The sequence below is a fragment of the Lactuca sativa genome, chromosome 8 (assembly GCF_002870075.4).
Source record: "Lactuca sativa cultivar Salinas chromosome 8, Lsat_Salinas_v11, whole genome shotgun sequence".
Taxonomy (NCBI): domain Eukaryota; kingdom Viridiplantae; phylum Streptophyta; class Magnoliopsida; order Asterales; family Asteraceae; genus Lactuca; species Lactuca sativa.
The window spans coordinates 131,510,045-131,526,951 of NC_056630.2; the positions used below are offsets into that span (position 1 = coordinate 131,510,045).

At 39.8% G+C, this 16,907-nt stretch overlaps 1 protein-coding gene across 1 annotated transcript in view; it reads right to left on the reverse strand.

Annotated features, from left to right (window-relative positions):
• Positions 1-8,932: 8,932 nt before the first annotated feature.
• LOC111894226 (3-oxoacyl-[acyl-carrier-protein] synthase II, chloroplastic) overlaps positions 8,933-16,907 on the reverse strand; it is a 44,064-nt gene continuing 36,089 nt past the window's right edge. The window contains exons 6-13 of the mRNA XM_023890299.3: positions 10,470-10,515; positions 10,310-10,389; positions 10,159-10,227; positions 9,972-10,056; positions 9,715-9,869; positions 9,539-9,619; positions 9,395-9,454; positions 8,933-9,297 (exon numbers count right to left, since the gene is read on the reverse strand). Of these exons, the coding sequence (XP_023746067.1) occupies positions 9,181-9,297; positions 9,395-9,454; positions 9,539-9,619; positions 9,715-9,869; positions 9,972-10,056; positions 10,159-10,227; positions 10,310-10,389; positions 10,470-10,515 (693 nt within the window). The 3' untranslated portion in view covers positions 8,933-9,180. The remainder of the gene's footprint in view (positions 9,298-9,394; positions 9,455-9,538; positions 9,620-9,714; positions 9,870-9,971; positions 10,057-10,158; positions 10,228-10,309; positions 10,390-10,469; positions 10,516-16,907) is intronic.

Consider the following 16,907-nt stretch of genomic DNA (forward strand, 5'->3'; position numbering starts at 1 on the left):
CCACAGAAATTCGTCAGTTCTTAGGCCTAGCAGGCTACTATAGGAGATTCATCCAAAACTTCTCTAAAATCGCCAAGCCACTTACCTTGCTTACGCAAAAGAGTGTGCCATTCAAGTGGACAGACCGACAAGAGATTGCGTTTCGAGCCTTGAAGCAAGCTCTTTGTAGCGCTCCTGTACTATCTCTACCCGAAGGAACGGAAGATTTTGTAGTTTACTGTGACGCGTCAAATCAAGGTTTAGGTTGCGTTCTCATGCAACGTGGAAGAGTGATAGCATATGCGTCCCGTCAACTAAAGACGCACGAAGTAAATTACACAACCCATGATCTAGAACTGGGAGCCGTGGTCTTCGCCCTAAAAATTTGGAGGCACTACCTGTACGGTACAAAGTGCACCATCTTCACAGACCACAAGAGCCTCCAGCACATCTTGAATCAGAAGGAGCTGAACATGAGACAACGAAGATGGGTGGAGTTGTTAAACGACTACGAATGCGAGATCAAGTACCATCCAGGCAAGGCCAACGTGGTAGCTGACGCATTAAGTCGGAAGGAGTACACAAATCGCCGTACGAAAACGCACTCGATAACCATTCAGTCTCATCTGACCGCTCAGATTGCATCAGTCCAGGCAGAGGCTATGAAAGCGGAAAATAGAACTAGCGAGGCATTACGCGGAATGGAGAAGAACCTGGAAGTCAAAGAGAATGGGGTATACTACTTCATGAACCGTATTTGGGTTCCAAAAATCGGAGGATTCAGGGAGATCGTTATGAAGGAAGCCCACAAGACACGATACTCCATTCATCCTGGTTCGGACAAGATGTATTTGGACATTAAGCAGCACTATTGGTGGCCTAACATGAAGGCGGAAATCGCAACTTATGTTAGTAAGTGCCTTACGTGTGCCAAAGTAAAAGTGGAATACCAGAAACCTTCCGGATTGTTACAGCAACCGGCAATCCCTGAGTGGAAATGGGAGGGGATTTCTATGGACTTCGTGACCAAGCTGCCCAAGACGTCGGACGGATTGGACACCATATGGGTAATAATCGACCGACTGACGAAATCTGCCCATTTCCTGCCCATCAAAGAGTCCTACAAGATGGAGAGGCTGACGCGTTTGTATCTACGAGAGATTGTAAGACTTCATGGAGTGCCAAAATCTATCATCTCGGATAGGGACAGTAGGTTCACGTCACGCTTTTGGCAGTCGCTCCACAAGGCCATGGGAACTCATCTTGATATGAGCACCGCGTATCACCCACAAACGGACGGTCAAAGCGAACGAACCATTCAGACGCTTGAAGACATGCTTCGTGCATGTGTGATAGACTTCGGAAAGTCTTGGGATACCCACCTACCGTTGATCGAGTTTTCATATAACAATAGTTATCATTCGAGCATTAAGGTGGCCCCTTTCGAAGCACTGTACGGGCGTAAATGTAGATCACCGTTATGTTGGGCTGAAGTAGGTGACACCCAGCTAGCAAGAACACATACATCAAACAGGGCATTAACGGGACCGGAAATCATTCGCGAGACCACAGAAAAGATTGTCCAGATCAAAGCTCGATTACAGGCATCGCGTGACCGGCAAAAGAGCTACGCTGATAAACGGCGAAAGCCCTTGGAATTCCAGGTCGGTGATCGAGTATTGTTAAAGGTCTCACCCTGGAAAGGGGTTATACGTTTCGGAAAACGGGGAAAGCTGAACCCGTGATACATTGGACCTTTCGAAATCGTCGCCCGAATAGGTCCAGTAGCATACAGACTACAACTACCCGCAGAGCTAAACGGTGTACATCCCGTGTTTCATGTTTCTAATCTGAAAAAGTGCCTATCAGATGAAACCCTTGTCATTCCTCTTGACGAAATCGAAATCAATGAGAATCTCCTGTTCGTCGAAGAACCAATCGAAATTATGGACAGGGAGGTGAAGCGTACTAAGCAGAGTCGCATCCCGATCGTGAAGGTACGGTGGAACGCAAAGCGTGGGCCAGAATTCACGTGGGAACGCGAAGATCAAATGAAGCAAAAGTACCCTCACCTATTCTAGCATTCTCAAATCTAGCTTTCAAACAGAATTTCGGGACGAAATTCCCTCTAACGGGGGGATGATGTCACAACTGTAAATTTTGAGCCATGTAATCTATATATTCAAGTTAATGTGAATCAAAAACTTCAATCAAATACATCATGCAAGTACCACAAATAGTCATCAAACAATTGGAGACCCTAGAAGTTCTTGTTAAGTCTATTTTAGACTAGAACTTCCTTATTGGATCCCAATGGACCAATAAGTTTCCAATTAGACTATCATGGGCTTAGAACCCTAATTGGACTCTAATTGGACCCACACTTATTTATTTCAATATCTTGGGTCATATTGGGCCTAGAATGAAATAAATCACAAGCTTTGATCCATAATTTAACCTAACCTAGCTTATTAAAGCATAAAAATCACAATTTTATTTTATAAGGCTAATAAGCACCCAAAACTAACTCTAATTTTGGACTTAAGGGAAAAAGCCCAAATTTTTCTTTTCCCTCTCTAAAATCTCGGCCCAAGGCCCAAACACAAGAAAGAGTTGACTTTCAAGTGACACCTCATCTTTACCCATAGGATATCCATGCATTATTCTCATTTCTCCATGCACTTCACTTCAAAGATCACTTCACTTCTTCTCTCCTCTCTCACTCTCGGCCATACACACATACACCCACCAAAAATATCTCAAACACTCTCTAGATCACTCAAGAACAACTCTCCCTCTCCACTCAAAAATCTCGAGTTCTAGGAAGCATTCAAGAGGAAATCTCCACAAAATTCTTCATCTAAGGTAAGATTATACATGGATCTATGGTTTAAATTCTTTTGCTATCAAAATCCTTTCCTAATCTATGCAAAAATCGTGATCTTGCACCCTAGAACCATCTCAAAACTCGAGATCTTCATCAAAGGGAGCTAAGGCCAAAAACACTTCATTTTTCCTTCCATTTTCCTTGCAAAACCGAATCAACACCCCAAGGTGAGCTTCATACCCCCTATTTTCTGTTTTTATGAGTTTTGTGGGGGGGGGGGGGAATACAAGTGAAAGTGTAGATCTATATGTGTTTTGTATGCCTTGTATGATTTCCATGCTTATATGTATGCTTTTATGTGTTTTTATGTTGGATCTAGCCTTAAAACCCATCAAAACCGAGATATATCTTGTGTTAAATGATTTTAGCTTCAAATATATTTCTAAACACAAAGTGTTTCAAGAAAAATGGCTAAGTGGTTTAGTAATAATTTTCTTTGGGTTAAAAACACAAATTTTGGGCCTAAAATGTGAAAAATGCAAAAATAAGGGCCCAAATTGACATTTCACAGATTCTGATGGATGAAGTGTGCCAAAACAGTTTCCATAAATAAATTTCTGGAAATATACTCATTTAGGGGATTAAAAACATAAATTCCAAGCTTAATGGGCTAAAAATGAAAATTTCGGCCCAATAAGGCCCATTATGCGAATTTTTCTGTTTTGGAGGGCCAAAACTGTAACTTTCTGTAAAACAGTGGACTATAAGAGTTCCAAATCCTTTTCAAAGGTTTAAAATGCTTTCCAAATTTAAAAAGGACCAAAGTTGCAAAAGTTTCACAATTTGGGCCAAAATTGTCAAAGTTGCGAAAAGAAGGGGCTAAAACCGAGAAAATTGCATTTTCAGGGACTTAAACTGTTTTCTATGAAAAATATGCTGAAAAATATTAATTTCAATAATTTTTGGTGTTAAAATGTCAAGAAAAATAGTTTAAGGACCAAACCGGGAAGTATTTAATAAAAAGGGTTGAAAATGTAAATTTTACAAATAATGAGGGGCTGAAAACAAGAATATTTCAAGGCTAGTTCAATATACACAATTTGATCAAATAATGGCACCGCGACTATCGACGAAATACAATACATTACAATACCAAAAGTCGTTGTTAAACGAATTGGCTCGGTCTCGAGCCAATAGAAATCTACAACTACTAACACTACGACACTACGATTCATACAAGTAATGTTTGGTAATACATTATACATGTGAGTGTGCACAGACGTATACGCACCATCTTTGGGCCCCACAAGTGTAAAATCTTGTTCGTTGAGCCTAGCTAGCCCAATTACCTGATCTTAAGGCCCGAAGACATTTTTTTTTTACGGTGTGTTGGGTTTTACCGATCCGACACAACGTAAATAGACTTTCAATGGCTTGTATACCATCGGTCCCCAAGGGTCCTTTGGTATTGCTAGTAAAGTCTACATTTCATGCGAGGCGGGTCGGGGACCCCTCGTACATTTTATCCCCAACCGGCTAATGGAGTTACTGGGGTCTTCGTGACCTCTTTCTCTTCGGATGTGGGACTACACCTAGTCAGGGCGATTGGATAACGCGATTAGTACTGACGACGCCTTCGGAGTCGTTAGTATAACTATAAACTGGGCGTTTGTGTAACGCGGGTTTGTAGTAAATAATCCTGCTCGAGAACCTTCCAACGTCGCCTGGGACTGACACTATACGCTATGCAATGGTTTCAATGTAACATCACGTAATTCAAGGAACTAGGAGAACATCGGGTTTTCCTAGGGTTTTCAATACGTACAGATTTGAAATGCATACATTTTCAATGAACATTTTTTTTTACAAGTATAGAAACAAACAAGCATACCTATGGATCTTCACAAATGTTTTCAAAAGCTTTTCTTTTCAGAAAATATCGGATTTTCTGGTGGTTTTTCAAACAATACAAACATTCGATTTCAAACACTACTTATGAACTCACCAACATTTCATATGTTGACGTTTTTCAAAATACTTGTATTCTCAGGGAACCAGTGAATCAAGGGAAATCATATTCAGTGACGGTTGCAGTTTATTTTTGTATGAATTGAACAAATTAATTTTTGGGGAATGTAATGTTTAAACAATGTATGATATGTAAACACTACTGGTTGTACTATGTTGATGAATGGTGACGAATGTTGTTATGTTTCATATATATTCAATGTTATGGTATTCAATTGAGTCACGACAGCCCCCGGACGTTTCCGCCGTCTGGTTCGGGGGTGTGACATCTAAGGCCATTTTGGTGCTTTTTGGTGGGTTGTGAAGCTTGAGAAGAGGAAAAGAGCTTGTGAGACCAAAGGGAAACAAGAAGATCCAGAGTTTGGAACTCATTTTCAGCTTATTGGAGGTATGAAGCTGAACCTTTTGTTAGATTAGTGTCTAAGCTCGTAACTATATTTGGTAAGTATTTGACTCGGTTGTGCATGGTCCTTTTGGGTTGCCTTCACCAAAGCAACTTGACAAGATAATTTATGGAGAGAGAAAATATATTATGGTTTATTAATATATTATAAGAATAATATATTAAAGGAGAAATCATATTATTTGATTAATATTAATCATAAATTAATTAGGAATTAACTTGGTGACTAAAAGAGATTAATTAAGTAAAGGGGCTTAAACTGTCAAATGTGTGATAGTTGAGTTTTGGGCTGGGAAACCTAATGGACTAAGAGGGAACGAAATTATGATGAAGGATCATCGTATTTTCGTCCAAGGCCCCATTCCAGAGGGTTCCATGTGCTACTTGGTGATTAAGTTGTCAATTATGGTTTTGGCAAAAACCCTAGCAGCCTATAGTATAAATAGAGAGATCCACTTGCAATTTTCGGCCACTTGATCCCAAGAGAAACCCTAGGGTCGATTTTAGCATTGCCTCCTCTCTCTCATAATTTCCTTCTTGCTTGTGTGGTGTTTGTAAGCCATTAGAGGAGTTACAGTTGTGACTCTAAGCTCCAAGACTAGAAGAATCAAGAAGGAATCAAGCAATCAACAAGAGGTAATCATCTAGATCTGATTTGTTATGTTAATTTTGAATTCGTACTACTAGATCTAGGGTTTGAAAGTCTTGGATTCATTGCATGTACAATAGAGAAGCCTAGGTCCAAGCATTAGGGTTTGCATGAGCATATAGGATGTTTATTTGTGTAAAACCCATCACCTTTGTCTATAGATCTTGATTTTGGGCATTTTCCTTCATCTTTCCAAGCCCTAGAGAGGTTGTATTCGGGATTTAGTGTTGGAAGTCAGTGTATTCTTTAGATCCAGGTCTATTGGGGGGTTTTATGGCACAAAGGTGCCCATTTTGTTGCCATGAACACTCCATACACCTTGGAGGCCATCTTTTATGGCTTTTTGGGCCAAAGACCCCTTGCATGTGTACCAAGTTTGGAACTTTACATGTAAAATGGACATTAGGAGGCCAGATCTATGGTTTTGGTGTGTTAAGATCCATTTAAATCGAATATATAGTGTTGGTCAAGGATGGACTCGAAGAATTGTTCTTGGGACTCGGCGAGTCTTGGTGTAAGGACCACCAAATCCTATCTGTGGATGGACTAGTTGTTAGGGAGGAAAGTCTCGTAGATGTTTAGACGCGAAAAGTGACCTGGGAATCATGGACTTGGCGAGTCCAAGGCAATCTCCCAATCTTTGAAGATGGACTCAACGAGTTGTTCAAACAACTCGGCGAGTCGTAGACCGAACACATTCTATGAGGGAGATGAACTCACCGAGTTCAAGGAAGAACACGACGAGTCAGATGAAGATGGTCTCGATGGTTTGAATGAAGGAGGACCCATCGAGTTCTTGCTAGACTTGATGAGTGGGGTCGGGGTTGGATCGGGTTAATGGAGTATGGACTCGACGAGTTGGTAGACCAACTAGGCAAGTCAGGTCAACTGGGTGTTGACTTTGACTAATGTTGACTTTGCCTGGTTTTGGTATTGACCCGGGTTAGGGTTGTATGTTCTGTTTGATGACTTGAGGGTTGTCGTGTAGGAATTGAGGAGTCAAGGAGAGCCGACCTTTATGCCGAGGACAATTCAGACACTACACGACATCGAGGTGAGTTGCCTTCCAGTAAAAGTGAGTCTAAGGCACCAAGGCCGACCCACTAGTAAAGATTAGTTGGGATGATTATCTTTGTGATAATTTTCTGGCCTGTTATTGTTGGATATGTGAGTATGCTAGATTGCTAGATATGTGAGTATACTAGTTTGCTAGTTGCTATGTTATGTGAGATAGTATCAGTAGAAGGGGGACTAGTCCCCGATTCGATCGCTAGGACCAATGGGTAGGTCAGACACCCCAGATATGTCTGACAACATGACATTGATATAATATTATGTGTTGGTAGTAAGGGGTGAAATAGTCCCCGTGTTCGGTTGAGATAGACCGGAGGGTAGTTCGACACCCCAAAATGGCTTGACATGGGTAGGTCAGCACCAATGGCATGACATGGGTAGGTCAGAACCCCATAATGGCTTGACATGGGTAGGTCAGCACCCCAGAATGGCTTAACATGGTAGGTCAGCACCCCAGAATTGCTCGACATGGGTAGGATGGGCGCCCTAGAATTGCCCGGCAGTATGTATGCTATATGATTGTATAGTATGTGGTATGATGGGGGAACTCACTAAGCTTCGTGCTTACCGTTTTAGTTTTTGGTTTCAGGTACCTCTTCGTATAAGGGGAAGGAGTCGGCGGTGTAGCAGCGCATCACACACACATGATTTCCGCTTAGAGTTTTTTAGGATTGTACTATGATATTTTGTTACTTTAAGATGATTTGGTTTTGAGACATGATATTATGGTTTTATGTATTGACATGATCTTGGCAATGTTTTGATAAACTAATTTATAAATCACTTAATTAAAAACAAAATTTTTAGCCTCAAATTTTGGGATGTTACATTTGCATCATCAGTTTCTATACTTTTCTCATCTTTGTGTCATTAGTTCTTTTTCTATCTCAAACATAAGATATATATTTATTTATAATCGAGTACATTTTACTTTTTGATGCTATTAATTCCAATCACCGAATTGAATTTTCTCATCTGTCCTACAACCTCTTCGTTCCTTATATTTTCATCCTCAGTTTCCATACTCCTCTCATCTTTGTATCATTAGATCTTTTTCTATCTCAAACATAAGGTATATATATATATATATATATATATATATATATATATATATATATATATATATATATATATATATATATATATATATATATATATATTGCATATATAAATGATGTCAACATTAAATTTAAGATACTAATTTGTGTCATTTGTCCTATGATTTGCAGTTAAATTCTATTAAATTCATTTTTGCTTATCTAGTGAAACATATACAAGTAGATATTAAAACTATTTTGCATGTTGATGTTTCTTATGATAAGACATGACATGGTAGGAGAAAAGTCATAGATGTGTACACTAGCGCTACTCATAAACTACAATATAATGTTGGTTTTGCACCTAGTTGGATTCAAATTGGGTGATTGAAGTAGATTACTCAAAACTTTATGTTGCTCGAGGTAGGAGGCGTACAAACTGAATACGTAATGAGATGGACACGCATCATCCCGGCGAACCTCATAGATGTGGCATATGCCACCAAGTAGGTCATAATAAAAAAAGTTGTCCAAATTCTTAACCAAGGTTTAATGGTATGTAAGCAATGTATTTTATTGATCTAGTAATTTCAAGTTTAGTGATCTTATAGTTTTATGTTCATTTGATTTTGTAATTTAATGTTGAATTGGTCTTGTGATTTTGTAATGTTATAAATATGATGTGAAATATCTATTTTATTTATTATATATAATTTTAGTAATATTTAATATTGGTATTGATTTGAAGGTGTAAATGATATATTTTTAGTTGTATAAATTAGTAAGGTTTATGTATAAAATTTAATAATATGTTTATAATGAAAAACTATTACATTAATAATATATCTGTTATAAAAGAAATGTTATGTATGCAGTTGGTAAAGGTAAAAAAAATAAAAATAAAGTATAAAAGCTAAATGTGTAATTGAAAAGTTTTATAATATAAAACTGAAAATTCTAATAATGTACAAGGACCATTTATGTAATTAAAAATATCATACGTATAGTTTAAGTGGGCCACAACTCTACTTTTGCAAATGAATTTGAAACAGCTCCTTAGTAAGAAAACATACAACTTACTGCAGTTGAATAATTTTGATCTCTACATCAACTACTATTGATGAATTATGGGCATAGTTGAATACGTCTATTATGTTTTGATGCTTACACTTGCATGTACCCTTTATGAGAAAGGCGCAAATAATATTGAAGAGTTATGACCCCCGAATCCGAATGAGCTCGACATCGCCACCTTGATGTCCAATCTTTCTTTCTTTTTCCCAACTAACAGATTTATGTCCTGATAATTCATATATGATATTATTTAAGACCACTCATGTAATGGTGCGCATAATAATAATAGAAAAAATATATAGGAGCTTATATATTATATATACCACATCTTTATCTGGATCGTCAAGGTTAACATTTGGATGCACCCAACCTGTTCGTATGGCCTACATATATCCACAATCCAAAAATGAATATAAAAAAGAGTACGATTCAAGAAAATGAAACCAAAAATTTCTTCCTTGCATTACTTGTATCGTTGCAATGGCTTCCACGGCACCTGCTGCTCCTAGAAGGTGACCTATCATGGATTTTGTCGAGTTTACCCTTAACTGTAGAATTAAATTTCATGAAATATTCAATTAATGCATGCAATTGGCTTTGGTAATTAAGGATAAGATAGTAATTAATGTATCCTTTAATTCACCTCTTGGTTTTGGCCAAAACAATGAGTTATAGCAAGATATTCCTTGATGTCTCCAGCTGGTGTCGATGTAGCATGTGCGTTTATGTAGTTAACATCTTCCCTGGATACCCCTGATTGAGATAAAGCCTTTTCCATGCATAATATAACACCAGCACCTAATATTGTGACGTAAAATCCACCATATATAATAGTTGTTAACTATGATATAGGATCAAACAGGAGGTGTATCCGCCAACATGTCATGAATTAGATTATACCTTTAGGGTGAGGGTTTGTCATATGATAAGCATCAGAACTAAAGCTTCCACCCAAAATTTCTGCGTATATATTAGCACCTCTTTTCTGTTAAGATATATGTATATGATCAAATAGGAAAACTAATCGCCATTAATTAGCATATGAACAAGTTTTCGGTTCTTGGTATAGTAACTATCATCAACATACTTTAGCGTGTTGAAGTTCTTCAACCAAGAGAACTCCAGCTCCTTCTCCCATAACAAATCCATCACGACCCTGATCATTATGTAAAGGTACTTTCAAAGAATCTGGCTAGGTAACAAAAAAATTAAAGACAAAAAATAAAATATATATGAACCGAATCCCATGGACGTGAAGCTTTGGTAGGATCACTATTCCTCTCACTTAGAGCTTTGCATGCCACAAAACCCCCAACTCCTGCATGAATGGTTGTGGATTTATTGTATCTATTTTGATTTCAATGTTCGATTAGACCTATAAGAGAAATAAGACCATACCAATAGGTATAATTGGAGCTTCAGAGCCACCACAAAGCATCATATCCTACAAGATTCTCAACATACTAAAAAAAATAGACATAATGTTGAATTATAAAGCTGGATTTAGGACAATTGTTACTTAATTATTGTTGGATGGTAATTAATTAATATGTTTGTGTTAGCTTATAAATTGGTTATAAGGCAGTTAAGATTTGTCAATCTAGAAAGTAATTGCCAATTTGCCATCTTGAAGGGTTGTACGTACAATGGTTAGGATGGATACTAGGTTGTGATGATCGAATTGTATATAAATAAGTGTGTGGGTATATATATATATATATATATATATATATATATATATATATATATATATATATATATATATATATATATATATATATATATATATATATATATATATATATAATATGTGTAATATTTATGATGCCATGTTAATAAAAATCTACCCTAATAAACTAAAATTATTTTTGACAAATGTCATATTTTATTGAATTTGATACATATGGCTAGAATAATTACACACCATACTTGTCAAGATGTGTTTTCTCAAATATTTTGATTTATAGAAAAAAGATATTTAAGTTATACTAATAAGAATTTAAGGCTTTTAATAAAGAAATCTTAAATAGTTCAAAAAATTGATTCCTAGTTCATGGGATTAATTTGTCGAAATGATTGGGTAATTTTATATAATTTTAAGTTAAATTTTTTAAAAATAAGATGATTTATACGAAGATAATCTGGAAAGTAAAAACTTATGTTTTAAGTAGGTATTCTGGGATAATTAAAGGCCATTTAATGATTTAATTACATATTATGTGATCGACATCTGAGCTATCTAACAAATCTACAACAGGGGTGTGGAACAATATATCCAGAATGAAGGTCATGTTGGCTAAGCAAGGCATTCCAATGAGTACTATTATCAAAAGAACGGTTAATTCTGGAGATGACACGTTATTTTGGAAAGATGATTGGATTGGCAACATACCACTGCAACTTATCTTTCCTGATCTATATTGTTTGGAGTTGCATAAGAAATGCAAGATCTCAGATCGAATATATGATGGTGAATTTCCGTGCTCTTGGTCTAGTCAACCTGATCCACGACATGTGAACCAACTGATGCAAATCCTTGGAACAACTCATCTAAACTCAAACAGTGATTCATGGTCATGTGAACTAGATTAAAATGGGCAATTCTCAGTTGCAGCATGTAAAAGGAAGCTGATAAAATTTGACAGTGGATCGGATGGCAACTCCTTTATGCGGCTTAAAGAAGTTCCTATAAAAGTTTCTTGTTTTTTTGGTGGGCAGTTCAAAACCGTATTCCCTTTATAGTGGAACTCAAGAATCAAGGAATTAATATTGCAACTTTTAGGTATGGTGGGTGTAATTTAGTAGAGGATTCATCTAACCATATATTGCGCATGTGCCCCTTTGCCAAAAATGCATACAAATGGATCTTTAGATGGTGTGATATTTTGATGTCCTTGTTTGATAACACGACTGAGGCTCTAGATTTTGTGATTACATGGTGGGATTCAACAAAAAAAATAAAAAGGGCTTGGTGAGTATCGGCTATGGAATGATTTGATGTATGTGGAAAATAATAAATGATAGAACCTTTAATCAATCAAGGCTTACATCAACAAAGATTGTAGACATTGTCTAGTCATCCGTATTCTTGTGGTTCAAGCATAGAAGCAATAAGGAAGTATATAATTGGTCAGATTGGTGTATTAATCCACTTATGTAAAGTAGTATAGGGGATCTCAATTTATCTATGTTGTGGTGAGGTCTTGTTTCTTTTTCCCTGCCTTGTAATGGTAGGTTGGGTTTTCATCTCCCTTATTTTCTTAATAAACGTTTGTTGGTTCCGAAAACTCCAAACATTATTTGGTCACAATTTATTTCACCAAAATTTATTATTAGATATGGTCTATTAATAAATATTATTTTTTTAGTGTTATTTTTATTATTAAGTTATGTTGATTTTGTAACATCCCAAAATTCAGGTACAACTATTTAACCCTTCTCTTTTGTCAAGTTGTCAATATTAACCCTTGAGTGGAAAGTGTTGCAAATGAATACACTGGGCGTACTGGAGAGTACACTGCGTACACTCATGCGCTTAAGTTGGATGCGGACTTGCCTAGGTACGTTGGGCGTACCCAAGGTTACGCTGGGCGTAGCGGGCCCAGATGCAAACCCTAAATTATGGCTTGTGCACTATAAAAGGAATGCTAAGGCCTTATCCTCAGCCACCATTTCAAAGAGTGAAACCCTAAGAGAGCATTTCCTTTGTCCTAAAGCTGGTGTGTGAGTGTTTTGAGCTAAAAGTGCCTTTGTGTATTAGTAAAGAAGAAGGAGAGGAGATTGTGGAGGCTAGGGTTTGAAGTTCAAGTTTGGATCTGAGTTCTTCAGAGGGAGGAGCTTCATTTAGAGGTAAAAAGCTCAGAACTTTCCTCTTTATTTTGGTTTGGTGTTGCATGGTCCATTTCTAGGGTTAAAGTCCCAAAGGTGGAGACTTTATGAGCATAAGGGGCTCCATGGACCTAGATATGTCCCATTTCAGTGATATATGTTTTGTAGATCCATAAAAATTCCAACTTGGTCGTTATTATGGAGCTATGTTTGAGTTATGGCCTAGAAAGGCGTATGTGTTGTATGTGGTATTTTGGGGAACTTACTAAGAATTTGTGCTTATAGTTGTTGTGTTGTGTGTTTCAGGTACTAGCGAGGACCGTGGGAAGGCACTGACATGATCCGTACACACTGAGAGGATTTATGTATTTGAGATATCTTGAGATTCTGGGATTTGTTTGTTATGATGACTTTGGATACAGTTGTTTGATATATTTTTTGATGATTGAAAATATGATTTAAAAATGAAAAATTGTTTTGAAAATTTACGTGGTTACAATTTGGTATAAGAGCCTTGGTTTGAGGGATTCGGGTGCAACTTCGGATGTATCTAAACTCAAACTGAGGATTGAGAAAGTTTTTCATAAATAAACAATTTTTCTAAGAGAGTAAAAGATTTTGAGAAAGGCAGAATGGAGCAGTGTATACGATAAGCCAACGCCCGAACGGTGATTTCCCAAAATACCCTTACATTATGTGTTATGAGATATGTTATGATATGATATGCATGATACAGTAGGCTAGGTATTCATATTAGGACCAGAGTGGCCTGATTTGTGATGCCTTAGCCTAGGAAGATTTTTGCTACTATTAGAGGCTTGAGAGTGAGTAGGTAGCAGTGAGGAGCTTACGAGAGGTCTACCGAAGGGTAGCCTATGCTAGCAAGATGTAGAGTACTTGTGATCTGGGATCCAAGGAGGAGGACTTGGGGTGAATACTGATGCGGTATGGATGGTAGTATAAGGGCCCGTACTACCGAAGACACCGTATTAGTGCGCAGTCCAAGTAAGAATCCTTAGGGTACTAGGGAACAAGTAGGTTTGTATTATCAAGTGCGAGTATGCTCGAGCAGGTCTCTGATATTTTATGTTGTATTTCAAAGAGACATCATGGTTGGGACACGCCACACACCTGAGCCGAGCGGTGTTAGTGAGGAGGAGATCCTTAGGTTGATTCATGAGGAGGTAGCTGCTGCCATCTAAGCCGAGATTCCGGAGATGTTTGGGTCTATCAAGACCACACTGATTGAGACTTTCGATGAGCAGTACGCAACGGTGACTGAGGCTGCGGCTGTTGTAGCTACTGTAGTTGTGGCTGTTGCCATGCCTCAGGGAGGTGACTCATTGTTGTTTCAGGAGTTTAGCAACACGAAGCCACCAGAGTTCGATGGGACGCAGGATCTGATTGCTACGATGAGATGGATTTCAGATATCGAGGGATGCTTCTACACATGTTCATGTCCGGATCATCTGAGGGTACGGTTTGCGCTGAACCAGCTTCGCTTGGGAGCGAAGGACTGGTGGAAGTTCGTGACAGAGAGCTTCACTCTTGTAGAGATTTCTGTGGTGACCTGGGAGAGGTTCACCACCATGTTCAGAGACGAGTATGTTCCCCCACTAGAGAGGGAGCGGTTGGCTCAGGAGTTCTTGACCCTCAAGCAGGGTACTGATTCGGTTACTGTGGTTACCAGGAAGTTTCATGAGAGGGAGATGTTCTGCCCTGAGCAGGTGTCTACCGAGCAGGAACGCATGAGCTGGTATTGGAGCATTCTGAGGAGGGATATTCGGGAGTTCATATCAAACTCGACTTACCGGAAATTTGTTGAGCTCCAGGAAAATGCCCGGAAGAGGGAGATTGAGTTGGAGACTCAGGCCAGGGAGGAGGTCGAGTCTCAGGGGATGGATTGGCGGCCGGCACAGTCTCAGCCTGCAACCAATCGGGCAAAGCCCGCCGATTCGAGATCTGGAGTCCAGAAGGGCTGCACTTGCAGAAAGTGCGGCAAGGGACATGACGGGGTTTGTCGATCGGGTGCTTGCTACAAATGTCGCAAGGAAGGGGATTGCCCCAAGGGATTCATGGTTTGCTTTCATTGCAACCATACAGGCCATCGGAAGGCCGAGTGTCCACAGTTACGGGGGACAGCACAGGGAGCACAGTAGGGATCTGCCCCTGACGCCGTGCAAGCTACTGAGGTTCGGCTGGTGAAGGCCGAGGCACCGAAGGCTCACGAGAGAGCCTTCCAGTTGACAGTGGAGGAGGTCCGTGCAGCGCCCGATGTCGTGCCTGGTATGTGTTCTTTCATTTATTTATGTTGAGTTTGAGGTATTGTGCTTATATTATGATATGCGTGGGTACTTTTCTTGTGAATTATGTACATGCTTTGGTGTTATTTGACTCAGGTGCTAGTCGGTCATTTTTTTCCTTAGCGTTTAGTCAGCACATCAGTATCCGACGAGAGGCGTTGAGTCAACCTCTGCGAGTTTCTTTAGCTGAAGAACGAGCGGTGTATGCTACGGATGTGATTAAAGGATGTGTACTCGAGATCTTCAGTGTGGAGTTCCCGATAGATCTGGTCCCGATTGCAATGGGGGACGTGTGTGTTATAGTGGGCATGGATTGGTTGAGCCGATTTGGGGCTGTTATAGATTGCGAGCGTCAGTTGGTGATGATACGAGATCCTAGTGGGGGAGTACTTACGGTGTACGGTGAGGGTACCCGATGTGGGTCAGCGTTTTGTTCGGCTGCCAGAGCGAGACAGAGTTTACAGCAGGGCAGCAGTGGGTTTGTAGCCAATGTGATGGACACACGAGTGGCCACTGGGAGGCCAAGTTCGATTGATGAGGTTTCGGTAGTGCGCGATTTCCCAGATGTTTTTCCTGAGGAGTTTCCGGGTGTGCCTCCCGAGAGACAGGTAGAGTTCTATATCGATTTGGTTTCGGGGGCAGCGCCTTATCGCCTTGCGCCGCCAGAGATGCAGAAGTTATCTCCGCAGCTTCAGGAGCTGCTGGGGAAGGGGTTGATTAGACTGAGTAGCTCACCATGGGGAGCACCGATCCTTTTTGTCAAGAAAAAGGATGGTTCACACCGGATGTGCATTGATTACTGGGAGTTGAACAAGTTGACGGTCAAGAACCGTTATCCTTTACCGAGGATCGACGATCTGTTCGATCAGTTGTAAGGAGCGTCTTGGTTCTCCAAGATAGACTTGAGGTCAGGATATCATCAGATGAGAGTGCGGGATGAAGATATCCAGAAGACAGCGTTCAGAACTCGTTATGGGCATTACGAGCTCTTTGTGATGCCTTTTGGGCTCACCAATGCACAGGTAGCATTCATGGATCTCATGAACAGGGTGTGCAGGCCGATGCTGGATCGGTCGGTGATCATGTTCATTGATGATATTTTGGTGTATTCGAGATCTAGAGAGCAACACGAGGAGCATCTGAGAGAGATTCTCGGGGTGTTGAGGTCGGAGAGTCTTTTTGCCAAATTCTCCAAATGTGATTTTTGGTTACGAGAGGTCCAGTTCTTGGGACACCTTGTGTAACCTGGATGGGATATTGGTAGATCTGGCCAAGATTGAGGCGGTTATGAGATGGGAGGTGCCGAGATCACCCACCGAGATCAGGAGTTTTCTAGGATTGGTCGGCTATTATCGGAGATTTATCAAGGATTTCTCCAAGATTGTCGTGCCTCTCACCAGGTTGACCCGGAAGGGTGTTGATTTTTCATGGGGTTCAGAGCAGCAGACCTCGTTTGAGACACTTCGCCAAAGATTATGCGAAGCGCCAGTGTTAACCCTCCCTGAAGGGATGGAGGATTTTGTGGTGTATTGTGACGCGTCGATATCGGGGTTGGGTGCAGTACTCATGCAGAGGGGGAATGTGATAGCGTATGCGTCGAGGCAGCTGAAGCCTCATGAGACGAGGTATCCTACCCACGATCTGGAGTTGGGGGCAGTGGTGTTCGCCCTCAAGATCTGGCGTCACTATTTGTATGGGGTTCGAT